This window comes from Cheilinus undulatus, linkage group 10, assembly GCF_018320785.1.
Source record: "Cheilinus undulatus linkage group 10, ASM1832078v1, whole genome shotgun sequence".
Lineage (NCBI taxonomy): Eukaryota > Metazoa > Chordata > Actinopteri > Labriformes > Labridae > Cheilinus > Cheilinus undulatus.
The window spans coordinates 42,013,625-42,041,619 of record NC_054874.1 but is presented as its reverse complement, the minus strand read 5'-3'; the positions used below and the strand labels follow the sequence as shown (position 1 = coordinate 42,041,619).

Here is a 27,995-nt window from a genome sequence, read left to right as displayed (position 1 = left end):
TGTCCAAAAGCCATGCAAACAAGCAAAAAAAAAAAAAAAAAAAAAAAAAAAAACACGCTGCTGCAAACACCAGCCGGAGCAATTGCTCCAAAAACGAGCATTGCTGCTTCATCCAAGTGAGGGAGTTTAAGAAGAGTTAGTTGATGATTTTGTGGACACAGGTGCTGAGGCAGACATCCTACTGAAAATGTTTGCAAAGCTGTCTGTTTCTAGTGAAACTGCAAACTGTTTAAAGCTTACAAACATTATTTTGTGTGTCTTTCAAGCGTGCATTAGTGCAGTGTTGCATGATTATGCAACATTTGTTTTGACTTGAAATACTCTGAAAAACTAAGCAGTGTTGTGCTGCATCAATAAATTTAAGGTTATTCAATTAGTGGTCATGATATTCCTGAACATAAATAGCCCCCTGTTTCTGAAGGTAAAGCTACATAACAAAACAGTCTGGAAAAACATAAAACAGATTTCACAGGGCCTTAATCTTCACATGAGTATCAAAATTAACTTAGACTACCAATCTCATCTGTTTTTGATGCACAGTGTGCCTCTGTAATACCTACTTTAATAAACTAAGCGTAATCAGAGCAGTGGGAATGTTACCTTGGCTTCTCTGTAGGAGCTTGTGGCCAGCAGTTCCTGCCTCTGAGCTTCTTTGGCCACCAACTTGAAGCGGTGCAGCATTGCTGCTTTGCACAGACGACTTGCCAGAGCTGGGCCACTCTTAAAAGGAGATCTACAACAAGACAGTCAGTGTAAAGACACAGCTTTGGTGTAATCGAAGGCAAAGGTACCATTAAAAATGATAAGCCAGCTTACACAGCTGAAAAACCAGGGGGCTTTACAGACCGAAGAACACAGCTTTTAGTTTATCTTGTGATAGTTTATGGCTAGTTCCATGACACTTTTGGAAAATGCAACATTTATTCTGAAATGACTATAAAACAGACACCATATATCTATGTATCTATCATTTCATATGCAGAGACCCATGGTCTTCTTTAACCCTCGGTCCCTTGTAATTTTTATCTACATCTGTCCTTGTTTGTCCTGAAAACCGACATGCAGAAAGGTGCTAATAAAATAATCATTTTTCAACATTTTTTTTACTTTCAATGCTTCAAATCTCTTCAACAACTTCAACCCTGACCACTAAAAAAAAAAAAAATTTAAAAAATTCAATGTTACATGCTTTTTATACCAGTTATTGTACACCATGTCACAGCTATTTTTTATGGTAAAAACACAAAAACATCATAATTCCCATATAAAATGATCTAGAAAAAAATATTTTTTTCAATAAATAGTCTGGGCCATGCCAATGATGAGTAGTAAAATTGATTTTGATGCATTGAAATTTTTTCTGTAGTGCCGAATGCCATATTTTAGCTACATCCACCCTTGTTTGTCCTGAAAACGGACATGCAGAAAAGTGTTAATAAAACACTAATTTTTCAACTTTTTAAAAAACTTTCACTGCTTCAGATCTCTTCAACAACTTCAACCCTGACAACTGAAAAAAAAAAACTAAAAAAACTAAAAAAAAAAAACAATCAATGTTACACCCTTTTTATGCCACTTGTTGTACACTATGCCTATGACTTGGATTCGTCCATGCTAAACTGATGAGTCCATCCGTGCGTAAAACACGCCAGTTTTACCCTCCTTTTCTCGCGCTTGCTTCTCTACCAAATCTAATACGAGTAAATGCATTTGTTCATATTAGGTTTATTTTATGTACAGGCATAAACAATCAGAGGATATATGTAGGATATGAACCACAAACACACGCATTTCCACCTCTAACCAAAATGTGACCACAAATATGCCAGATACGCAGATATAAATGTACTGCATCTTTGAGATATGATATATTCTTACCTATTGATCGAAAGGACCCGTGCATCCTCATGTTTGTTAATCCACTTGCTATGAAGTGAGGGCAAATTTGAAATTGTCCAAATGTCCCTCTTTCTTAGCCCCAGGCTGCAGAATCCACAGGTAACATATCCTAATGTCAACACTTCATTTACGGCATGTCCGCTTGTAAACATACACGCAGATTCGCACCCGATCACACACTTAGGAGCCCACAAACTTTTCCTTACACATCTAGCCCACAATCAGAAATCCATATCTAGTGGCATGAATCAGTTCATTTAATTCTGGTTATGATTAGCAGGTGAAATAGCGCTCCAAACACTCTGAGCGCATGGAAGGAAAATCATGTCTGTGCTGCTGAAAGGGTTAAAATGGTGCGCTGCACTATCCGCTGGATCACTGTTTAATGGTGAAATTTAGATCCCTGGTGATCGACTGACTGCAAAAAAATGGGTGCTAAAAGTTGTTTTGGTGCCCCAGACACACAGTCAAAAAACGTGTTTTGAATGGAAGTCTATGTGTCCGATTACGGACAAACAAGGCTGGATGTAGCTATTCCGCGTCATGGGCGTTCTATGGGTAACACGGTTTTCATTTTTTATTATTTTCAATATAAAGAAAAATAATAACTTTGGCCAAATTTGATGCCTCAATCTATAAAAATGTGACTACTAACTCCAAAAAACAATGATAAAATGATGAAAGTCCACAAAACGGACATAGTAGGGACCGAGGGTTAAAGTGATGTAAATTATTTATAAATGTCTAATATTGTATTTGTGTCCACAGTTGGCTTATTCAGCACTGGCAGCACCTACAGTGCTTAACAAATTTATTAGACCACCCTAACCCTAACCAAAGTAAGGTTTATGCCACAGCTGCCCTAAATTAACAGCATTGGTAATTACCAAAATCATTTTTTATGTTTCTGCAATGGTTAATACACCAATATATAGAAGCTCTTTAAAGCAAATGATATTTTTAATGCTAAAATATCATTATTATGGTTACCCATGAATTTTCAAGTTTACTGATATACAAAAAAGCTAAAAAAAATAGTAAAGCACATTAATATTTCTTGATTAATATGTCAAATTATAGTTATTTACTTGGTTGAATGTTATGTTTGATTGATTTCTGACTTCTCAGAGAAGCCCTGTGAGCCGGCTCAAATTTGGGAGAATTCAGTTGGAAATTCCTCATTCCTGTTCAAAATGGTAAAACCTGGATAGCTCACTGAAAATGAAAGAGTCCACACTAAAGCACTTCATGATGCTGGATGGTCTTTGAGACAAATATGACAAGTGGTTTTATGAATTTGTTAAGCACTGTACCTCCTCAATTTCAGAGTGCTTCTCAACAGTGTGTTCCTTGACTTAAGTACTGAAAAATAAATAAATAAATAAATAGCTGGATGCTTAGTATTTCTGTATTTCACGAACATTTCACACAGAAAGCACTAAGAACATGTAGAGGAATCCTATCCTGACACGGGCAGTAGCTGTGGTAGCTAAAAATAACCCTTGAAAACAAAAAGCTGAGATTTTCTTCCATCCCCCCGATTATCAAAGTCCTGCCCCTTCTTAATTCTGATTTCCAGGTGAGGATGAACTGACACTGATGAATGCAGTAGTGTTCCAAAAGTTAAGCAGCTTTCAACAGAGTTCTTTGAGCGTAGCAGCAAAGCAGCTGATGGCAAGGGCATATTTTTCTGCACAGGGCAGGAAGGGCCTAGAACACTGGACTACATATGTTTTGAATTGTAAATAAGCAATGCTAGTGGAACGTGCACCAGCTGTGGACACAGGCCCTTATGGTAGTAATCTCTTAACAATTTAGGATCAAAAAGTGCCATTGCAAATGTTCACTTGCCGTCAGCAAATTCGACAAGCAACATCGCCATTTTCATGCTAAAGTTTACAGATGCACAGCTCTACACATTTTTACACAGTCCTTCTTACTCCTCAACGGTTTTGCCTTCCAGGCCATCCACGACCTCCAGGGAGCTGTCTCCCTCGCTCCAGTTGATGCCGTATGTCAGCTGGCTGCTGTTGGAGCTGGTTGTAGCCACAGAGGGCACCAGGTAGATCTGAGGCCTCACCATGCAGTAAAACATGGGCAGCTGGGGGGTGATCCCCTCCACACGCTGGTTCATCGAGATCTCCATCCCTCGAATATCACTGCAGTCACTGTCACCTGTCAGATCAAAAAAGTATATATCTCAACAAATCTTGGATTGTAGATTATTTTTTCAGGATTGTTGTACTTTTGAATGAATATGCAATAATAAATGTTATTTCATTTATAAAATAAACTCATATAGCACAAATTAAAACCCAGCCCCACTGCCTCATATTCCTCTAATTTCCCCTTTAGGAAAAATGTGCAATGGTGTCCATGGAAGGCGAATAAGTTTAAAACAAATTAACAATAGAGGATGGAGTAAAATAAATACATTCATGGACAAAAATATTGGCACCCCTGGAATTTTTCCAGAAAATACACAATTTCTCCCAGAAATTGTTGCAATTACAAATGTTTTTGGTATACACATGTTTATTTCCTTCATGTGCATTATAACACAAAAAATCAGAAGAAAAAAGACTAAATTGACATAATTTTACACAAAACTCAAAAAATGGGCCGGATAAAATTATTGGCAACCTTTTAAAAACTGTGGGTAAATCATTTTATTTCAAGCATGTGATGCCCATTTGAACTCACCTGTGGCACTAACAGGTGCTGGCAATATAAAAATCACACCTGAGTATAAAAGTCGACTCAACCTTTGTGTTGTGTGCCTGTGTGTCATATCAAGCATGGAGAAGAGAAATAGGAGCTGAGAATTGTCTGGGGACTTAAGAAGCAAAATTGTGGAAAAATATGAACAATCTCAAGATTTCAAGACCATTTCCAGAGAACTTGAAAGTCCTTTGTCCACTGTGCGTAATATAATCAAGAAGTTTATAACCCATGGAAGTGTGGCTAATCTCCCTGGACGTGGACAGAAGAGAAAAAGTGACAAATGAATGCAATGCAAGATAGTTGGAATGGTGGATAAACATCTTCAGTCAACTTCCACACAAATTCAGGCTGTCCTGTAGACTCAGGGTGCAATAGTGTCAGCTCGGACCATACGTCATCATCTGAATGAGATGAAGTGCTATGGCAGGAGACCAAGGAGAACCCCACTGCTGACAAAGAGACATAAAAAAGCCAGACTGGAGTTTGCAAAAATGTACCTGAGTAAGCCTCAATCCTTTTGGGGGAACATTTTGTGGACAGATGAGACTAAGGTAGAGCTTTTTGGAAAAGCACGTCATTCTACTGTTTACAGAAAATGGAATGAGGCCTACAAAGAAAAGAACACAGTACCTACAGTCAAACATGGTGGAGGTTCAAAGATGTTGTGGGGTTATTTTGTTGCCACTGGCACTGGGTGCCTTGACTGTGTGCAAGGAATCATGAAATCTGAGACCATCAAAAAATTTTGGGCCACAATGTAGGGGCTAGTGTCAGAAAGCTGGGTCTGCGTCAGAGGTCATGGGTGTTCCAGCAGGACAATGACCCCAAACATACCTCAAAAAGCACCAAGAAATGGTTGGAGACAAAGCGCTGGAGAGTTCTGAAGTGGCCAGCAATGAGTCCGGATCTAAATCCCATTGAACACCTACGGAGAGACCTCAAAACTGCTGTTGCAAGAAGCACCCTTCAAATCTGAGAGACCTGGAGCAGTTTGCAAAAGAAGAGTGGTCCAAAATTCCAGCTGAGAAGTGTAAGAAGCTTGCCGATGGTTATAGGAAGCGACTGGTTTCAGTTATTTTTTTCCGAGATTGTGCAACCAAATATTAAGTTGAGGGCGCCAATAATTTTGTCTGGCCCATTTTTTGAGTTTTGTGTAAAATTATGTCAATTTTGTCTTTTTTCTTCAGATTTTTTGTGTTGTTCCAATGCACATAAAGGCAATAAACACATGTATACCAAAAACATTTGTTGATTGCAACAATTTCTGGGAGATATTGTGTATTTTCAGGAAAAATTCCAGGGGTGCCACTATTTTCGTCCATGACTGTAAATGAAGGCATAATATTTTACAAATGACAGTATTACAAACTACAAATGAAAGTAAACAAATTAATTCTTCTACCATGAACTACATGTACTGCAAATCTTCTATCCTCCTGCAGTTCTTCTTCAACAAAACTAACATGTCAATTTTCTCAGGTAGGAGCAGAGCCCACTCCACACTCATCAATCAATCAAGCGCCTGACAACTCAGAAGCATAACAGTCTTCATCAGAAAAAAACGTCACACACCCAAACCTTGCGCACTGACTCCATTAAATTCTATTTGTATTCACTGAAAAAATTCATAGAATGTGGCAAATTGTTTTGTTCTATGATGAAAATAAGCAGTGAGGATGAGCCTGTGGCTCTGTCACCCCTTCAAAATCACTCTGGATCCATCCATCCTGACAGAGAGTGTCATACGGCATCAGCTGTGCCAAGTTGGAGAGATGGATCTCATATCTGTATTTCTCCCTCCACTTAATGCTGTAGGACAGGTGTATGAAAGTGCGCTGTCCACATGCACACCCCTGTTTCTGTCTGCTATGTGCACACGGGGTGGTCAGCATACATTTATAAATTGGTAATATACTTTTTTTAAAATGATTAAACCACAATTACTAAGACTGAGCATCAATCAGACGTATCACTGAACAGGAAATATTGATCAGTATTGATGATTACCAGATTTAAAACATGATCAAAACCCATTGCACCCGTAAATCGTCAAACTTAGTTTGTAACATGACGTGGTCAGATCTCTATCTGAATTTTCAGTCTCCACTGTATCATCAGCAAATTTTAATCAGGAGGGGATGACATGAAAAGTAGTTTTCAGTTTTCGCATGGTTTAGACAACTTCAAACCCTAAAATACAAAAGTATGACATGACAAGAGAGGAGCTTTCCATCCTGAGTGTGATGTCACAGGAACATGGCTGATCTGTTCTACCAAACGTGTGACAACTACTGTGAAACTAAATAGTGTGGAAATGCAATGTGAGGAATAAACTTCTCAAATAATATTTCACATTTCTGTACAGTGTGTGGAGTATTCTCGTCTCTACATTAGGAAAATGTGGGCCATAAAGCTTAAATGACAATAAATCTAATGGAGGACAAAGGTCACATGGAAAGAAAAAAAATCACACATGCCTCAATCTTTGTAAAAGCTGACTTGGAAACATGGGTAGGATATTTTCAAACTGCTTACAAAAGGTCTTCAGTCAGATACATGACTTCTCTGTTGGGAAATTAGTCTGCTTGTGACATCCATGCATAAGCAACAGGCTTTCAAAACCACTAGCCACACAATTATAGATTTGATGCAGCATGATCTCAAAGCTTATTTTTAGTTCCTTGAGAAAGTGTAACCTGCCGTGTTTTCTCGTCTTGGTCACACCCACAACCAATATGAAGTATAGCTATGAAATACGACTGTGCTTATGAGGATGAAATCATGGTTCACAGTAACACAGAGTGTTTCTATGTTCAAGGTTGAGTATTCTCACACAACTGCTGTAAGTTTCAGATAAGTGACATCTTTAGTTTACTGCTAGCTACTAACTGAAGCGCATGTTTTTGCTAAGACAGAAAAAGATTAGCTCCAAAGTTGAACAGTGCATTAACCTAAAATTTTTGGTAAAATTGGACAAAACAGCAGCTGAATCTTTTGGTACATAAACTGAGGTGTATGAGGAGGTGTATGTTAGAGAAACTTCTGAAAATATTCAACAAGTGTATATAAATCGTTCAAAATGGTCGAAGACTCAATATAAGAATGATAGCAGAAATGGTCTCCATTGGTAAAGAGACAGTTCGGTAAATTTCGCATGAAAATTTGGACATGATAAAAGTGCATGCCAAAGTTGTCCCAAAACTTCTGACTGCTGATCAAAAGGAAAAATGCAAACAAATTTGTGGAGACACTCTGAGACAAATTGAAGGAAATCAGAAATTTTTAGAAGGAGTGATTACATGCGATGAAACCTGGATCTTCCAGTATGATCCTGAGACAAAACAGCAGCCAATGCATCGGAAAAACCAGCGCACCAAGGATGAACAAAGTATGACAAAGCAGGCCCAAATTCAAGCCTATGTCGATTGTTTTCTTTGACATTAATTCTGGAGGAGTGGGTTTCAGTAGGGTCAATGGTGAATCAACACTATCATTACAAACAAGTTGTAGAAAAACTGTGACTGATAGTCCAGAGAAAGATACCCCTACTGTGGAAAAATGGTTTTATTCTTCATCAAGACAACGCACCAGCTCACACTGAGCTCTCAGTAAAGCAGTTTCTGGACCAAAAACCAGTGCTTGGTGCTTCTAGCACCATGAGACTTCCTCCTAAGATAAAACCTTTGCTCAAAGGAACACATTTTTAGTCTTTGTCAAAAGTTAAGAAAATAACCAGAGAGGTTCTGAGACAACTGTCCGAAGAAGACCTATTGCACTGCTTTGATCAGTAGAAGACTCAAATGCAGCGGTGTGAGGATATTGACGGAGAAAAGACATCAAAATGTTTGTTCGTCAAAATTTGTATCACAGCATACATCTCATTTTTTAATAGCCATTCCTCATACTCCTTTCAATGCTAGCACTCCTAACAAAGCTAGCCTGAGGTGTCTTTCCTCTTAAGTTGAATTGACTGCACCATGTGATTTAAAGCCCAGTTCCCACCGAAGATTAGCAACAAGAGGAGGTTAACCTCAAACTGCTAGAGACAGGCGGCTCTGCAATGCTCTGAAACCTCTCAGTTTGCACCACTGCAACTGAAGGGCAGTATGAGCTGTTTCCATAGCAATGTCTCTCACAGTCACTCAACTGAGTGATGACTGAGTTTAATTTCTTAAGTTACAGTTAGAGTCTTTTTATCATTATAATAATGCCTAACATTTGTCTGTATGACTCCTGCATGAAGTAAAGGGAGACAGTTTAAATGTAGGCTTAAGTTAGAACTTGTATGTTACAGGTACATCTCAAAAAATTAGAATATCATGATAAAGTTCAATACTTTTTGTCACTCATTTCAGAAAGTGAAACCCATATATTATATAGACTCATTACACATAGAGATAAATATTTCAAGCCTTTATTTCTTGAAGTGTTAAGGACTTTGGCAGATAATGAAAACCCAAAATTCTGTGTCTCAGAAAATTAGAATATTGTAAAAAAGGTCAATATTTGAAAGTCATGGTGTCACACCCTAATGAACTAATTAACTCAAAACACCTGCAAAGGTTTCTGGAGCCTTTAGATCACCTCTCAGTCTGGGTCAGTAGGCTACATAATCATGAGGAAGACTGTGGACTTGACAGATGTCCAGAAGACAGTCATTGACACCCCCCACAAGGAGGGTAAGCCACAAAAGGTCATTGCTAAAGAAGCTGATTGTTCACAGAGAGCTCTATCCAAGCATATTCATAGAAAGTTGAGTGGAAGGAAAAGGTGCACCAGCATAAGGGAGAACCGCAGCCTTGAGAGGATTGTTAAGCAAAATCCATTCAAGAATTTGGGGAATCTTCACAAGGAGTGGACTGAGGCTGGAGTCAGTGCATCAAGAGCCACTACACACACAGACGAATCCTAGACATGGGCTACAAATGTGGCATTCCTCGTGTCAGGCCACTCCTGAACCAGAGACAACATCAGAAGCGCCTTACCTGGGCTGTGGAGTAAAAGAACTGGACTGTTGCTCAGTGGTCCAAAGTCCTCCTTTAAGATGAAAGTACATTTTGCATGTCATTTGGAAATCAAGGTCCCAGAGTTTGAAGGAAGAGTGGAGAGGGACAGAATCCACGTTGCTTGAAGTCCAGTGTGAAGTCTCCGCAGTCAGTGATGATTTGGGCTGCCATGGCATCTGCTGGTGTTGGTCCACTGTGTTTTCTGAAGTCCACATTCAACGCAGCCATCTACCAGGACATTTTGGAGCACTTCATGCTACCTTCTGCTGACGTGCTTTATGGAGATGCTGATTTCATTTTCCAGCAGGACTTGGCACCTGCCCACACTGCCAAAGGTACCAAAAGCTGGTTCAATGACCATGGTGTTACTGTGACTGATTGGCCAGCAAACTGGCCTGACCTGAACCCCATAGAGAATCTACGGGGTATTGTCAAGAAGAAGATAAGCGACACCAGACACAACAATGCAGATGACCTGAAGGCCGCTATCAAAGCAACCTGTGCTTCCATTACACTTGAGCAGTGCCACAGGCTGACTGCCTCCATGCCACGCCACAATGGTGCAGTAATTCATGCAAAAGGAGGCCCAACCAAGTATTGAGTGAATAGAAATGAACATACTTTTCAGAAACCTGACATTTCTGTTTAAAATATCATTTTTTATTAATCTTGTTATATTCTTATTTTCTGAGACACTGAATTTTGGGTTTTCATTAGCTGTAAGCCATAATCATCCACATTTCAAGGCTTGAAATATTTCACTCTGTGTAATGAGTCTATATAATATATGGGTTTCACTTTCTGAAATAAATGACAAAAAGTATTGAACTTTTTCATGATATTCAAATTTTTTGAGATTCACCTTTACATGTACCTCTTACTAGGTGTAAAATCCTCTGTAAAACTGTATTCTCCTTGATCAATTACAGACTGCCATTTTCCACAAGCAGAGATAATTTCCACCAACCACCCTTTCATAATCTTGTGTTTCAGAACTCAGTGTCAGTGTTATTTTAGAACAACATCAATCAGTGATCAAAAATGCTAAGTCATATTTTGCATTCACCAACTGCACTGTTTGAGGATTAACAGCAGTTAGAGACAAAATCATAAAAAAATGTGAGAAAAATATACCTGCAACAATATTTCAGGTAGTTTGGACGTTAAGCTCTACCAGTTAAGATCAACCTTATGTCTTCATGGTGCAACCAACTAAGGACAGAAGTTAAACTACAACTTAACTTGTCTCAATGCAGGGTTAAGTGTGAACTTTATGCGACAACTTGAGATATAACTTATGTATAACTGGTGCAACTGGCTGATGGACACTGATAGAGCTGGGAAATTACTCGAAAAATAATAGAAACCGACATTTAAAGCCTCTAGCCGATATAAACCTGCCTTGGCAAATATTTTAATTTTTTTCCCCATTTCTTGAAAAAATGTAACTTTTTACAAAAAACATTTTCAAATGTTTAATAAATAACCACAAATAGTTAACTTGTGCATGTTCCTTTCAGTTGTTTGTTTTAAGATTCTACAAATATTTACAGAAAAAACTGAGTCAGAGGTTGGGGGATGAATAATCATTCATTAATCACAATCGAGGTAAAAAGTTCAATTAATCGTGATTTTCATTTTTGCCATAATCACTTAGCCCTAGACAGTGAGCAAACAGCACTATTTTAACAGGCTTTGCATCACTAGTTAGGAAAACAGAAGTTGACTTTCATACCTCAGCAACAGGAAACACCAGTGAAAAATACTGAGCAATAAAGATATTAATAGATACTGGCTATCAGGTACAGATACCTTAGGCTCCTTTCCCACATGCAATTCCCAGATTTCTTTCTCTTTCCACTGTCCCATTAAACAAAGACATAAAAAGCACAAAAATAAATAAATAATAGGGATGCACCGAAAGTTCGGCCACCGAAATTTTTCGGCCGAAAATGGCCCAAAAGTGCATTTTCAGCCGAAAGACTTTGATCACCGAAACAAGGCCGAAACACAATGTTGTGATGACGCAAGCAAAAACCGCGGCCAGCACGCGCTTGGATCAGTGGTTCTCAAATAGGGGTATGCGTATGTGAAGGCACTTCAGGAGGTTGGTGAGATTTTAAAATACATGCAGACTATTTAAGAAAAAAAGCGCCTTTCTTTGCACATCAGGAGCTACACGAGTATATTACATTCTAAAATCACATTCGTGCTGCGAACGTCTGCGGTGTGTTTTCTCTGTCCTCTGATAAACAGTGATATTCATTGAAGCGGAAGATAAAAGGAGGTTTGTCCCTCTCTGTCCTTCACTCCGTGCGTAACGCGACACTTTTACGCACAGCCAGGAGGTCAGTGCCGTTTTGTTTCACTGTACCAGCCAAGTTTGTAAGAGGAGGGACTGACTTTTCATTCATTCTATGTCAAATATGACAATAAGAGATATAATATTGCACAGCTGAGGCTCGTGGTGAGAGGAGTTAACTCTCTCCACAGCACACAGACTGGCTCACCTGTTTGTGTTCAAGACTGTTCAGAGGAGTCATTTAGCTGGTTGATCTGGAGCTTTTATAAGTCGTTTGTCTGAGGTCCGAGGAGACTGTGTTGGTAAATATTTCACTAAAGTCCCGTTAGTTTTGAAACAGATCCAGCTGTGTGAGTTTCGCTCCGATGAGCGCACATGGCGGTGGTGGTGCCGATTTTTAAGGTAGACAGAGGAACAAAAACGTTCTCCTCTCCAACACCACCTGATGTTTAATATCTCCTCATATTTGTCTGTATCAGTGCTTGTGTTTTGCCTCTTTTTTTTTTTGTAGCCTGGTAGAGACGGAGACAGGCAACAGGCAGCCCCACATGTCCACATGAGCGCAAATGTGCTACTTAAATATCCGCAGCAATGTCGCGCTGCGAAATTATGTTGCAGGTGTGGAAGCTTGCATTGATTCGCTACAGGTTCTAAATGTAAATTTTTGTGTAAATAATTTGCATGAAAAAAATGCATATAGAGTGTAAGGACCTTAAGTTTATAAACTGGAGTTAATATTTTGTATGCTCTTAAATTTAATCACCCTAAAACCCCCTGAGTCTCCCCCATGGCAGAATGGTTTGATCCACACTGGCACATGCCTGTCAATCACTGTATTCACAATTACTCCATTAATAAAAGGTTTATCTTTTATTTTTTGTGAAGAAATGCTGATCTATAACCAAGTTCATGATTTCAGTTTGAGAAGAGAGAAGTCTTTTTTATAATTTGTTTATAATTTACAGGTTTTTAGTTCTTTCTAACTCTATGTTTTTATTTCCAAATTGTTCCAGAGAGACCACTGCAGCCGAGCAGAGTTTTGGACACTTCTGGGTTTAAAGCCTTTCCAGTCACTGTTTTTAATAGCTACATTACTTTGAATTCTTACATTTAGAGATGAGAAGATGTGCCATGACTTTAAGTCATACATTTTTAATATTTAAAATGTATGAAAAAATCTAATATTTGTAATTTGAAAGTGTTTATCAGTTACAAAGAGTGATCAATCAGACAGCTGTCACAGCACTCTTTAATGTCTTTATTTTTGGCCAAAAAGCTTTGCACTGTTTAGGGGGTACTTAGCTGAAAAAATACTTCACAGGGGGTACATGACTGAAAAAAGGCTGAGAACCACTGATTTAATGTATACATGAGTGGGGTCAAGTTAAACATTTTATTTTGTATTTTTTTTTATTTATATTTTGTATTGTTGGAATGAAGTGCTTAATAAATATTTACATAATTTCGTAATTGATTTATTCTTTGAAGCATTAATATTAAGTTTTGCAATTGCAATTGATTTTAGTGAGGTTAGTACACAGTCATAGCCATAAATGCAATGGTACTGATAATTGGCATAATAATTTCTTTCGGTGTTACGGTTTTCGGCCCTGTTTTCCTCATTTTCGGTTTTCGGTTTCGGCCAAGAATTTTCATTTCGGTGCATCCCTAATAAATAAATCTTAAAAAAGCATAATATGACTTGTTTACTTGCCTATGAGGATGCTCTGAACATAGACTGGCTCTATGAAGTGGCTGAGCAAGGCTCCTTGGTATCCGAGCACCTGCCACTGGGTGAGCTTGTCAGTAGCCGACATGCTGACCACTCTGGGGGCCGACTGATCAAAGGTTGATGAGAAAACTGAGAAAACCTTTGAAAGAAACAGATCACTGTGATGTTATGCATTATTAGAAAATGAAAGTTAACACTGGCAATTATATGACACCCTTAAAGGTTTAGAAACAAAAAAATTAACTTTAGTTACGTATGCCATTGAAGCTACAGTAGATACTGCCAAAATAACAGACATAAACAGCACCTTGCCCTCCACTGAGAGGTGGAGGCTGATGTCATTGTTGACTTGCCATGCTGAAATGGAGCGTGGGTTCAGCCTCCTGAAAATAACTCACAGTAAGGGGGAGCACAATTAAAGTCTGAATTTCTAAAAAAAACATTCTATTTTAACCAGTTATGACCTTTGTATAGCTATTAAACTACCGACTAAAAGCTGCAGCCATAAAAGTGTTCAAAATATCACTTGACACACTCATATCACTAGATCTGCAGCACCAAAAACTTGAAAGCCCAGTTCAAATCTAATATTCATGCAACAGTCCACTTTGCGACATTTTAACACCTGCCAGTTCACACTACTGTGACTGAAGGAGACGATGCATCATTTCCATGGCAACGACTATCACAGTCAATTTAAAGTTATTTATTTCTGGAGTTTCTGTCCAATTCATCTATCGCTACAAAAGGGACAGTACCACACATTATCTGTTTTTTTTCCAGCATCTTTACAATTATGATTATGTGTAACATCAGACTGTTTGATTCCTGATCATCACTGATTTATCATCCCTATCTTGGCACGGCAGAGAAATTTCACAGCACATAATAATACATTTTTTTACGGACAAATTTAACCCCTACAGCCTTGAATCTCGTGTATTATCTCAAAGCGCTATGTGTCATACAGCTCCTGATATAAATGAGAACCTATTAAAACATTATTTCTATTTGTCTTTTGACATTTACAGTGCCGTGAAAAAGTATTAGCCCCCTCTCTGATTCCTGATTTTTTTTGCATATTTATCACACTTAAATGTTTCGGATCATCAAACTAATTTTAATATCTCACAAAGACAACCCAAGTAAATATAAAATGCAGTTTCTAAACCAGGGCTGTCCAATTTGAGGCCCTCGGGCCAACTTTGGCCCACGAGTGATTATTTTTGGCCCGCTGCCCATGTTTAATTTTTTATTTTTTTCCCCTCACTGCCAGCAGTCTAAATATTTCTTTTAATATTTATTTACTATTGCACTTCCTCTCCTTACCATAAATTAACATTGTGTTACATTGGGGGTAGGGTGGCGATGTTGAGCTCCCATCAGCTCAGAAGCCCATGACCAGAGAGTGAGTCAGTGAGAAGATGCTGGGGTCATGGCAGAGATGGAGGGTATGAGGCAGTGGCACACTGATAAGAGAAAGTTCAAAATAGTTGGGAACATGAGTACTTTTTAACTAAAATTGATTTCAAGGCGGTATGCCCAATTAGTATTTGTGCCATATGGATGTTCAGTAATTTCACGCTGTGAAACACAATAAAGAATAGTGTTATTCATTTTCAAAATTACTTTGTATGAGTTTTTATTTTGTACAATTATGCTATGGACATATTTAATTTAATTCAATTCATGCACTGCAACATGAATGTTTAGTTTTAGCCCGCGACCCTCCACCCCGATTCATTTTTGGCCCTTCACTGAAAAGAATTTGGGCACCCCTGTTCTGTATGATCATTTTATTTATTAAGGGGAAAAAATCTGAACTTGTCTGGCCCTGTGTGAAAAAGTAATTGCCCCCTGAACCTAATAACTGGTTGTTCCACCCTTGGCAGCAATAACTGAAATCAAACGTTTGCAATAACTGGTGATAAGTCTTTTGCATCGCTGTGGAGGAATATTGGCCCACTCTTCTTCACAGAATTGTTTTAACTCAGGCATATTGGAGGGTTTTCCGGCATGAACGGCCCATTTATGGTCACATCACAGCATCTCAATTGGATTTACTAGTGCATCTCAAAAAAGTAGAATATCATGAAAAAGTTCAATATTTTTGTCACTCTTTTCTGAAAGTGAAACCCATATATTATCTGGACTAATTACACATAGAGTGAAGTATTTCAAGCCTTTATTTATTGAAATGTTGATGATTATGGCTTACAGAAAAGAAAACCCAAAATTCTGTGTCTCAGAAAATTAGAATATTGTAAAAAAGGTCAATATTTGAAAGTCATGGTGTCACACCCTAATCAGCTAATTAACTCAAATCACCTGCAAAGGTTCCCTGAGCCTTTAAAAGGTCTCTCAGTCTGGGTCAGTAGGCTACATAATCATGGGGAAGACTGTGGACTTGATAGATGTCCAGAGGACAGTCATTGACACCCTCCACAAGGAGGGTAAGCCACAAAAGGTCATTGCTAAAGAAGCTGATTGTTCACAGAGAGCTCTATCCAAGCATATTCATAGAAAGTTGAGTGGAAGGAAAAGGTGCACCAGCATAAGGGAGAACCGCAGCCTTGAGAGGATTGTTAAGAAAAATCCATTCAAGAATTTAGGGGGGAGCTTCACAAGGAGTGGACTGAGGCTGGAGTCAGTGCATCAAGAGCCACTACACACACAGACGAATCCTAGACATAGGCTACAAATGTGGCATTCCTCGTGTCAAGCCACTCCTGAACCAGAGACAACGTCAGAAGCGCCTTACCTGGGCTGTGGAGAAAAAGAACTGGACTGTTGCTCAGTGGTCCAAAGTCCTCTTTTCAGATGAAAGTACATTTTGCATGTCATTTGGAAGTCAAGGTCCCAGAGTTTGGAAGAAGAGTGGAGAGGCACAGAATCCACATTGGTTGAAGTCCAGTGTGAAGTCTTCACAGTCAGTGATGATTTGGGCTGCCATGACATCTGCTGGTGTTGGTCCACTGTGTTTTCTGAAGTCCACATTCAACGCAGCCATCTACCAGGACATTTTAGAGCACTTCATGCTATCTTCTGCTGACAAGCTTTATGGAGATGCTGATTTCATTTTCCAGCAGGACTTGGCACCTGCCCACACTGCCAAAGATACCAAAAGCTGGTTCAGTGACCATGGTGTTACTGTGACTGATTGGCCAGCAAACTGGCCTGACCTGAACCCCATAGAGAATCTATGGGGTACTGTCAAGACGAAGATGAGCGACACCAGACCCAACAAGGCAGATGACCTGAAGGCTGCTATCAAAGCAACCTGGGCTTCCATTACATCTGAGCAGTACCACAGGCTGATTCCCTGCATGCCATGCCGCAATGATGCAGTAATTCATGCAAAAGGATACCCAATCAAGTACTGAAGGCATAGAAATGAACATACTTTTCAGAAACCTGACATTTATGTTGAAAATATCCTTTTTTAAATTGATCTTATGTAATATTCTAATTTTCTGAGACACAGAATTTTGGGTTTTCTTATCTACAAGCCATAATCATCAATATTTCAAGAAATAAAGGCTTGAAATACTTCACTCTGTGTGTAATGAGTCTATATAATATATGGTTTTCACTTTCAGAGACAAGTGACAAAAAATATTTAACTTTTTCATGATATTCAAATTTTTTGAGATGCACTAATAAGTTTGGACCTTGACTTTGCCATTCCAAAACTTGATTTTGATTATTTTTCAGCGATTCAGAGGTGGACTTGCTGGTATGTTTTGGGTCGTTGTCCTGCTGCATAACCAAGAGCGCTTGAGGTTGAGGGCATGAACTGATGGCTGGACGTTGGCCTTCAGGATTTTCTGGTAGACAGCAGAATTCATTGTTCCATCAATCACAGCAAGTGGTCCAGGTCCTGAAGCAGCAAAGCAGCCCCAGACCATCACACTACCACCACCATGTTTGACTACTGGTATGATGTTCCTTCTGTCAAACGCGGTGTTATTTTTTACGCCAGATGTAACAGGCTGTACACCCTACAAATAGTTCAGCTCTTGTCTCGTCAGTCCACAGAATATTTCTCCAAAAGTCTTGGGGAACATCAAGATGTTTTCTGGCAAATGTGAGACGAGCCTTTGTGTTCTTTTTAGTCAGCAGTGGTCTTCGCCTTGGAACTCTCAGATGGAGGCCATTTTTGCCCAGTGTCTTTCTTACGGTTGAGTCATGAACACTCATCTTAACTGAGGCCAGTGAGGCCTGAAGTTCTTTGGATGTCATTCTGGGTTCTTTTGTTACCTCCTGGATGAGTCGTTAATGACTCTTGAGAGTAATTTTGGTTGGCCGTCCACTTGTGGGAAGGTTCACCACTGTTTCCAGTTTTCTCCATTTGTGGATAATGGCTCTAATCATGGTTCTCTGAAGTCCCAAAGCCTTGGAAATTTCTTTATAACCTTTTCCAGCCTGACAGATTTCAATCACTTTGTTTCTCATCTGTTCTTGAATTTCTTTGGATCGTGGCATGATGCATTTCTTTTTGTGATCTTGTAGCCTACTTCACACTGTCTTACAGCTTCTAATTAAGTGATTTCTTCATTCAAAAAAAGTGGCGGTAATCAGGCCTGGGTGTGGCATGTGAAATTGAACTCAGCTTTCCAAGGACTGTGGTAAATCACAGTTAACTTATGATGTAAACAAGGAGGACAATTACTATTTCACATGTTTCACAGGTAGGTTTGCATTTTTTCCCCTTAATAAATAAAATCATCATTTAGAAACTGCATTTTGTATTTACTTGGGTTGTCTTTGTGAAATATTAAAATCGGTTTGATGATCCAAACATTTAAGTGTGATAACTATGCAAAAAAAATCAGGAACCAGGACAAATACTTTATCACAGCACTCTATCTGCTTCTTGAAAATGATTACATCTATCTTTTAAGTTTTTACACAAGAAATTCAGCCCGTCAACACTCAGCTATGCATTTAAGCATGATCTGCTGACAATGGAGGAGTCAGGAGAGTTACAAGCTAAAGTTTCTGTGTGTAAAAAGTTAAAAAAGATGCATACAATCATTTCTAAAGTTCAAAGCATGACTTTAGTTAATGACATTGACATTTATAGCCGTTCAAAACAACCCTTATATTCCCCTTTTCACATTAATTTGCTTGCAGTGTCCTGCAACCAGATGTTTGTGGCTTGACAAGCAAGCAGGCAACTGTCCTGAATGGGCTCTCAGCTCTGGTATCAAGCACCTGGCCCAGCAGTGGCTGGTGGGAAGTTTGACTGTTGACACACTGCTTTGGGTGTGCACGATGCAACATGGCGCAATGGTGTGATTTGGGCTTTAACCTGTCTAGTAGTGTCACAAACCTAAACTGAGCTTTAAAGAACTCAGTGATTAACACTCACAGCTGTGAAGGGATAGCAGCACCCTTTGGCAGCCGGTTCACATAGAGGTGGAGTGTGATGCCGCTCTTCAGGCAGAGAAGGCCACTGCTGCTGCTCTGCTGGAAGATCGACTTCTGTGTCAGATTGGCCGTTTTACTGAAGAACATCAGCAGGTGCCGGTACAGAAACCTGAAAGAGCAGTGGTCCATTATCAATTAAATTACACAGGTATATAATAAAATTTAGAAGCCACACTGGTATACAACATAGTCTGTTTCTGGAAATGTCGCCTAGAAGGAAACAAAAAACCTTCCTCCAGTTCTTTTAAGGCATTAACACTCAAACTGCTTTTTCCTTTATCAACTAAAAGCTGCCAAATTAAAACCAGCCACAGTTCAGTAGAACAAACCTCATAAGTGATCTTCTTGCAGAAACCACTTCATGAGAATCATGCACAATCCGTCCACAGGTAGACGCACTCTCCTTTGTATTAAAGTTCCCGGTGCCCAAAGAGACCACCTCATATCCACTTGCTAAAAGGACAGAGGAAGTTAAATTGAGTTAAACTTGGTGAACAAACTGTGGGCCACTCTTTTTTAAACTGTCTTTATTTGTTTTAACACAATTAACTGCTCTACTGTTGTAAATAAAGGCAGAAATTTCCACATCACACAAGCCTTTATCTGTCCATACTCATGTTATGCTGATCATTTTGGGCATCCCTAATTACTTACATGTCTGAAGGATGAATGCTGCCATTGTTCCAGCACAAGCAGAAAACTCTGAGTGGCTGTTCATCAGTTTAACAAGCTGATCCCTAACAGCCTGAGGGATCTGGTTGTTAACTGAGCTCCTCCTTTCTGAACAGCAAAAAGGATGAAAAGAAGAAAAAAAGTTATTTGTATCAATAAAGATAATCTTAACTAAAACAATATTAAACATATGTTGCACCTCCTGTAGCCCAGATTTATCAAACTGAAAATGTATGTAGTGCCCTTAATAAAGATTTAAATACCATCAAATTGGACCTAAAGGTTAGCTTTAAATTAAGAGTGTATATGGCCAGGGTATGGTTATGTAAAATGTTAGCCCAAAAGTACAAAAGCAAAAAAAAAAACAACAAAAAAACAATCAAACAAACAAACACACAAAAAAAACAGAAGAGTGAGATGGGTGATTGTTTCAACAATTTGGAAAACAGCTGAAATGGGTCTATATGCTATGCAAATTGTCAGTACCTCAGTACTTTTTATAATATGTTTAAATGACACATTATTCTTTTGTTTTAAGTCAACAGTATCTTTAGGAACCTTAACTTTAAAAATCAGCATTTGTTTATGAGAAAGTTGTAATGAAGGGAACAGAGCCACGAAATTGACAATGTCTTGTGAAACTTAAACAATGCGCAAGAGTTTGTCAGCACTTTTGGTAATTAAAACAGAAACTACCCAATGATGGGTACCTAAGACTTCTATTTTTGTAGGTTTGATATTAAAACATATATAACGAGTATCAACTAGTATCCTATAAAAGTTTGATATTCTGGTATCATAAAAACCCTAGACACTACCTCACCATAATTTCTCTTGTTTTAGAGTGAAATTAGCATGTGAACAGAAAATAATTGTGCCGTGAGGTCTACCAGTTTTTTCTGTGTCACACAAAAGTGAAACATACCGCTGAAGGATTTGGGAAAATAATCTGTGACCCCCCCCCCCCCAAAATTGCGATTTAATATGTGATTATTTTCTTAAGTTCCTCATCTTATGTGTTTATCAACAAAAAAGCAACAAATCATTCTACATCATAAACAATATTTGGTAACTTTCACTTAAGCTGGGTATACACTGTGCCATTTCAAGCCGGCCATATGACAGTCGTGGCAGAATGTCGTGCACAATCTGAGTGCTCACACTGTGCGAGTGAGGTCGGGACAGACTGTGACAGAAACCCGCAGTTTCCTTTTTAAAAAGTCTCAGGGTCTGAGGGTGGAGTGTTTCCAGTTGTATTCTCTCTATCTCCTCCCTCTATCCCTCCCGCTTTCTCTCTCTTTCGCTACTTCTTTCTGTCTCATACACACAAACAGTAGCACCTCTGTGTCAGCTGCAGGTCCGCAAGTAGGAATATTTCCTGCTCCTTTATTTACTTTATCATAGCAGGGGTGGAGGGGCATCAGAACGTCATTCTAGCCATTGTCATGGTAATTTAGGATGTTGTTTGACAGTTTACAAAGGAAAACAATCCCTCAAAGTTGTTCCTTCTGCTCGCGTTTCGACTGTGAAGTGTCTGGAGTCGTATGACCAAAATATCAAACATGCCAGAAATCCTCCTGACCAGTCAGGAGCAGGTCGTCAGGTCGTAGTCAGGCTGTGGACGGCTGTCGTACCCCCTGTACACAACACGAGAAAAGACGCCCGATCCGACTGAAAGTCGGCCTGACTTCATAGTGAGTCATGCGACCCTAAATTCATGGCCGAATCGCAGGAAAATGGCACAGTGTACACCGGGCTTTAGGCTTAACAATTTTGGAAATATATCTAATGCAATCACTTTTACTCATATTGCTAATTTAATATTAATTGTTGTATTGAAGGAACTGAGTATATTATGTTTTTTCTCATTTATAATATAAAACAAAAAACCAAGAAAGAATTTTTTGCAAATTGTTAATGAAAAATTGACAGTTTAATGTTTGTTGGATTTGTAGAGCATAACATCTTTGCCTCAAAAAATGTTTTAACTGGTATTTTAAACTAAATTTCAGGTCAAAAAGATACTGTACCCTCTGTGATTTGAAAACTGCATCAGGACATACTGAGATTAAAACCAGATTTCAATTAGTTGCCCAGCCCTAAAAACATACTACCTTACATCTGTTTGTTTGAGCTAAATTCTGATTTCAAGGTGTACTGTGTTGCCATACATAAAATAGTAAAGCACTTTTATACAAGAGTAAAAAATTACCATGAATGGCCCGACAATGAGGGGTGTCAGAGATGGAGGGCTCCTCTTTAACTGGCAAGGGTGGAGGGACATCTAAAGAAAGAAATCAGCACAGAAGGTAAAGATGATAAAAGCAATCTAAAAGACAACGCATTCTACTCAAACTTACCTATATTGAGCCTGTATCATGTTAATTACGTGATAAACTGGGAAGTCCATACTTCCATCATCTTTTTTTTATTCCTAATGTAACTGTTAGTAAGCTAATACCTACAGCAGAGGTCATCAACTCCATTCACACAAGGGCCAGCTATTTCTTGACAGATGCTGTGGGGGGCAGACATTGTAATAAACTAAAACAAAATCAACATTCGGGTCTAATTAACATATTCTTGTAAAAAATATTGTTCTTTTCCTTCCAAAATTAATGAAACTTTAAGCTCTTAACAGTGAGATCAGTCCCTATCACCTATACTGCAGCTTGCCACAAGGAGGCAATTGAGATATTTTAGCTACATATTTCTGAAGCTGAGTTTGATCCTAATATACTGTCATGTTTGGCCAAAAACACATGCAGGGAACAGATCTTCTGCGCAGATTCTAAGAAAGGGAAATAACACTCTCAAAGAGCCTTGTGTGAACTATTGGTTAAAAAAACAGCAGCTTAGTCAAGATAATGATAAGTAGGCATTTACCATGCCAAATTCCACATGTGCTTCTTATTTGATAAGTTGCAAGGTATTTAACTTGAAGAAAAATAAAAGGTTAAACAATGTGCATTTTTTTTTGTCTTTCCTTGAAGTTTTCTGAATTTTGAAATTACTTGGGGGCCGGATGGGAACCCACGGGGAACCTGATGTGGCCCCAGGGTCTCCAGTTGATGATCACTGGCCTACAGTAATACCAAATTCAATCTAAATAAACATTATATAAACAAGATTAGGTTTAAACCTAGTATATGGCTGGCCACAACTATCTGGGTTGCCTGTTGAAATGCCTGACTAAATTGTGTATTCTAGCAGAATGAGTTTTTTATTTTTAATTTTTGGCCTAACTTATTTTAACTGGTCACCTAAAATTTTATAGCTATATTTTCTTCTCTCTGTGCATGAAGCTCTGAGCAATATCATCCCCCTCCCCTTCCGCCTTTCTTTTATCGCATCTGTTTAATTAAAAGTTGTACACAAACAAATGCACTGACACAGACACATCAAGTCAACCACAGGCCTTATGTTGATGAGGAAGGGTCTTTATGGTGTTGGTTTTGGCAGGATGGTGAAGAGAAAATATCCTCACTTCATTCAGTGCTCTTTTTTTGCGGGGAGGGGCCATATCACTACAGGAGACGCACAAAAACATCTTCTCTGCCAAGACAAGCTTTTGGTGTGGCTCTCTGCTACAGTGACATCTAAGCTAACAGCTAGCACGGCAGCAGGCCCTGGATATATACTGGACAAGCCCACTATAATAATCTAAAGAAGAGTGAAAACATATTTTCTGTTACAAAAAGCTTTCAGTGTTGCTCTCTGTGCTTTTTTAATGAAGACTCATTGTCCAGTTCAGAGAAACCACTGCTGTGGCTAAGTCCAAGCGAATCACTTCAATAGCAATATACAACCACTCACAACAAGTAACCCCTATACCCCTTAACTATCACATACTTACCTATCAAATGTTGAAGTAGGTCTGCAGAAGAGCTAAAACACCTTTTCTATCACAGAAAGCTTTGAGTGTTGCTTTAATGAATAAATGCTGTCCAGTTCTGACAAAAGTGCAGCTGTGGCTAAGACTGAGGTAATCACTCCACTAGCAGCCATTGCATACAAGCATTCACACAACAATTAACCCTTTCCCTGATCACAGACTCTTGCTGAAGCAGGTAGGCAGAGGAGCGAACACATCTTTTCCAACATAAAAAGCTTGTAGGGTTGTTTTCATTCTTTATATCATACAGAACATGGCCCAGTTCTAGTAAAACGGATGAAATGCTAAAGCTATATCTAAGGTATTTACAGCAGGGGAGGCAGCCATTACGACGGCTTTCAGTACAACCAAACCCAACTCTGTATGGTAGGGCTCTGAAAGTAGCATCACTCACTCAGTCAGATACAGACAGAGCCATCTGTAGGGCTTACCTCAGCGGTCAGCCAAAAAGCGATGCAGGCAGTCTACTGACTATTCAGATAATACTGTTGTCATGATATTCCTGAAACAAATGGAACTTTTCTCATGGATGTCCAATAAATACGTTGCTGTATTCAAGCTGAAAATAGATAGTAAAAATTCCACCCAAAGTATCATCACTGTGGGGGGGCTTGGATAATTTTGTCTCGACATGCATCTCAAATCAAGCAAGTTTTAACTTTGCCAAATCTTTGATAAGTCAATACTTTTTCAGTGTGATGTTTTTTGAAACAATACCATTTCTGTTGGTTTAATAAACAGTGTCAAAAAGTGTGCAGCATTCAATGGGTGTGCACATTGTCTTAAATGCACTAACAAGTTGGTGATACTTTGGTTCTAAAACATGGCAGATGTATTTGTGCAATACACAAAGTGTACAAGAGCCTGCCTGCAATTTGTTTGAGAAAAAAAACATTACATAGATACATTAAATACATTACATTATACTGGATTCCTATGACTTCTATATTTTTTTGCTGTGGTATCAAAGCAAGTATTGTTATAGTTTGATTTTTACTCAAATCATATCCAAGTTTAAATTTCAGGTCTAAAGGCAACCATAGTAAGAGCATTTATTGAAAAATAAAAAAGGAAAAGGAAACAACTCTGATCATGTTTTGTTTTAATTATTCTTCAGTAAGATTTTAGACCCTAACCTGAAGCTTCAGGCAGGCCTGAATTCAGAGTTTCCAGGGTGGGCAGGAAGTCCTCCAGGGCAAGGACTGATGCTTTGAGCCGAGCCTCTTTTTTGGTAAGGCCCATGCCAGTCTTGTACTCAACCCCATCAATGACCACACAAAAGGCAAAATAAAAGCCTGGCAAGTTACCTGAGGAAACAAGAGAGTCAAAGTTAGAAATTTCAAAACTAATTTAAAGGTGCAGTGTGTAATATTTAGCCTAGTAGCATTTAGCAAAACAAGCTTGGTTAAAATGAAACATAACATTTGTAAGTAGATTGATCTAAATTAGTGTTGACATCTGATAACACATTTTTTAAATTTATGTTTTCAATTTACTTAGAATAAGCCTTTTATTCATACATAGGGAGGGTCCCCTCTAAGGACGCTGCCATCTTGGATTTTTGCATTTTGCCTGTTTCTATGGCACCATAGAAGGAACCAAATAACAGTTAAGCATGTTTTGATTTTTAAACTTCACTGGTTCCCACAGTTATCACCAGAGAAATGATCATCACGCTCCAGAATTGACTGTTGGATGTTGACAGTCCCAATTTTACACACTGCACCTTTAACTCTAACTTTTAACTCCAAGTAGAGAAAGTGAGAGCTGGTAGATTTTGTGGCTAACCCTCAATCCCATTGAGTGCAGTTAAGGTACACTGTAAGACAGGCTAAGGATTTTACCTGTGGTCTCTCTTATTTCCAGGTGGAACTGTAAAACCTGGGCAAGTTGATGCAGTAAAGACACAGCGTTTGTTTGGCCATCTCTGTATCTGTCAATCAGTACTTTGGGTGTAGTTGATACTTTTTCATCACTGCAAGTTTTCAAATGACACATTTTCAGCAGCACTGGAATGAGACGGGATCTTAAAACATCTGTCTCATAAGATATGTGATTGGAAGAGGAATAGTAAAAAATTAAAATGGAGGCAAACTTTTCCAAACTGTCTGATTTGAGTCAATAAATGTTGCACAAATACATGCAAAACTGCATATATACATTTATCTATGTAATGAAGACAGTGTGTAGAAATTTACCTGCAAATTTGGATAACTGAAAAGTAAAAAATAACAATATTGGATGCTTAGGACCTGGTTTTTAATGTTGTGGCAGTGAAACAGGTATTTGTTTTCCCAGTATTACACTGACTTTAAAATGGTTGTATTGTGACAACACCGTTGATAAACACCCTGCAATACAATCTGAAAAAATGTCAGTGGTTTAGTTTGGAACTAATGTTGATCACTTGAGTTGTGATTACAAAAATTCATGTAGAGATTAAAGTAGAAGTTAACCAAATCCAATCATGCATCTCACCATTTTTTTCCTTCCATGTCAGATTTTGGTTGATATCTCTGTTCGGGTGATTGGAGGAAGGCAGAGGGTCCTTTGTCTGTCCAGATGTTGGAGGCAAGTTCTTTGAGAGGATATGTGCAAAACATGCTCCTCTAGATCCTTGGGCGAATCCACCAGCAGGGAACATCTTGAGAGCTTTCACAACAACAAAAAAGAAGGACAATTTTAAGACTTACCAGAAATGCACAAAGTGCAATAGTGGCACTACTGTAAATCTAAAGGCCTTTCTGCAGGCATTTTTGTAAACCTTTAAAGTACACAGGAAATGTCAGCCTTTAATAAAATTACTTGTACAACACTAACGCACACACAGAAAGACACCCATACACAAAGTTTTAAGTTTATCTAGATCACATACCTTTTGACACACAATCTTTTCCATGTAATAAGTTCTTATGCTGTTGGAAGTCTATTCAATTGATGCTAAAGCTCATTAAAATTAAAAAAAAAAAATGTTCAAGAGAGTCCTGGTCAAAGAATTGGCCTATAGTAAAATCATTTATGTATTTGATTGTTTGAATGCCTGTGAATGCGGCACTTATTGGCAGGTACTCATCTTCTATTTACAAGCTCAAGGGATGTTTTAGCAGTATATCCAAACTTTAAGGCTTAGTGTAAAGCCAACATGGAAGCTGCAAAGGATGCTATAGCTCAGGCTGACTTAACTCAATATTTTTTTCTGCAACCAACAATTAAAAACTTAAATGTTCACATCCGCTGATACCGAAATGAGCCGTTATCGGTACATTATGTCGATAACATCGTGCTTTCGTACATAATGTTGAGTCTTTGTACGTTATATAACAGTTTTGTTAAGTGTCTAGAGATGTCAATTGGTACATTTCAAGTGTATGGTTGCCCTGTGGGTGAAAAGTGGTAAACACAATTTGACTTGAATTGTTTCACACGTCAGGGTTACGCAAAATAATATTCCGCCATTTTTCCCTGTTATGCATAATGGAAGTGAAGTCTTTGTACATTACAGTTTTAAAAACTTAAATGATGATACAAGATAACGTCAAAATGTAACGTTAGACTTTTGAAATAGGCATACACTTTCTAAAGTTGAACAGTAAAGCGTATAGCCGGTATTAAAGTTGCTAACTTGTCGAGTTTCCAGTTTTCGTTAACATCAGCTTTACTGTTTCAAAATCACTGATGCTAAACTAAAGTTTTAGCTAATGTCCAAAAAGTATTTCAACTCACCTAACACGAAACAGGTCCTTATATTCAACACCCTAGTCGTACTGTAAGCTTTGCGTGCTCATATAATAATTTAAAAGTAGACAAATAAACAAAGTATCGTTAAGGTTACACTTTATCGTATTTAGTTTCAAACAGGTTCTGCTTTGCGTCTCACCGTGCACGAGAAGCCTCTGGACCGTTGGTGTGTTTGACGCACGTGCGTCGGCAGTCGTCCTCTGATTGACGGCGTGCAGAGATCGTATGTAATAGAGATCCACCTGCACTGTTTAAAAATAGCATCCCGTTTTTTTTTTATTTAAAGTCTGTTGTTCAACTTCAAGCTATTTTAAAATACCTTAGAGCCCAAAGTAAGTTTAGTTTATATGATTCGGTGGTCGGATAAAATTCACCAGTTAACTGATGGTTTTCCTAATTGGTGGCAACACTCCCGTTTGCCAACAAGGACGCTAGCACCAACGCTACTGCTCCAACACACATGCATTCGTGTCTTCTAGAAATCATTACTGAGCTGGGCCCGTTCTCTGGGTTTTCAGGGCTCCAGCAAATTCTGAGGACAAGGCTGGGGATAATCAAAACAGGAGTTATTCAAACCATTTTCTGCTCATATGA

The 27,995-nt window shown here is 38.6% G+C and overlaps 1 protein-coding gene across 1 annotated transcript in view; it reads right to left on the bottom strand.

Annotated features, from left to right (window-relative positions):
* LOC121516149 (Bardet-Biedl syndrome 12 protein-like) overlaps window positions 1-25,661 on the bottom strand; it is a 148,600-nt gene extending 122,939 nt beyond the window's left edge. The window contains exons 1-10 of the mRNA XM_041797247.1: window positions 25,508-25,661; window positions 24,800-24,970; window positions 21,981-22,052; window positions 19,751-19,876; window positions 19,426-19,549; window positions 19,038-19,205; window positions 13,971-14,046; window positions 13,646-13,802; window positions 3,840-4,074; window positions 601-733 (exon numbers count right to left, since the gene is read on the bottom strand). Coding sequence (XP_041653181.1) covers window positions 601-733; window positions 3,840-4,074; window positions 13,646-13,802; window positions 13,971-14,046; window positions 19,038-19,205; window positions 19,426-19,549; window positions 19,751-19,876; window positions 21,981-22,052; window positions 24,800-24,970; window positions 25,508-25,661 — 1,416 coding nt within the window. The remainder of the gene's footprint in view (window positions 1-600; window positions 734-3,839; window positions 4,075-13,645; window positions 13,803-13,970; window positions 14,047-19,037; window positions 19,206-19,425; window positions 19,550-19,750; window positions 19,877-21,980; window positions 22,053-24,799; window positions 24,971-25,507) is intronic.
* Window positions 25,662-27,995: the final 2,334 nt, after the last annotated feature.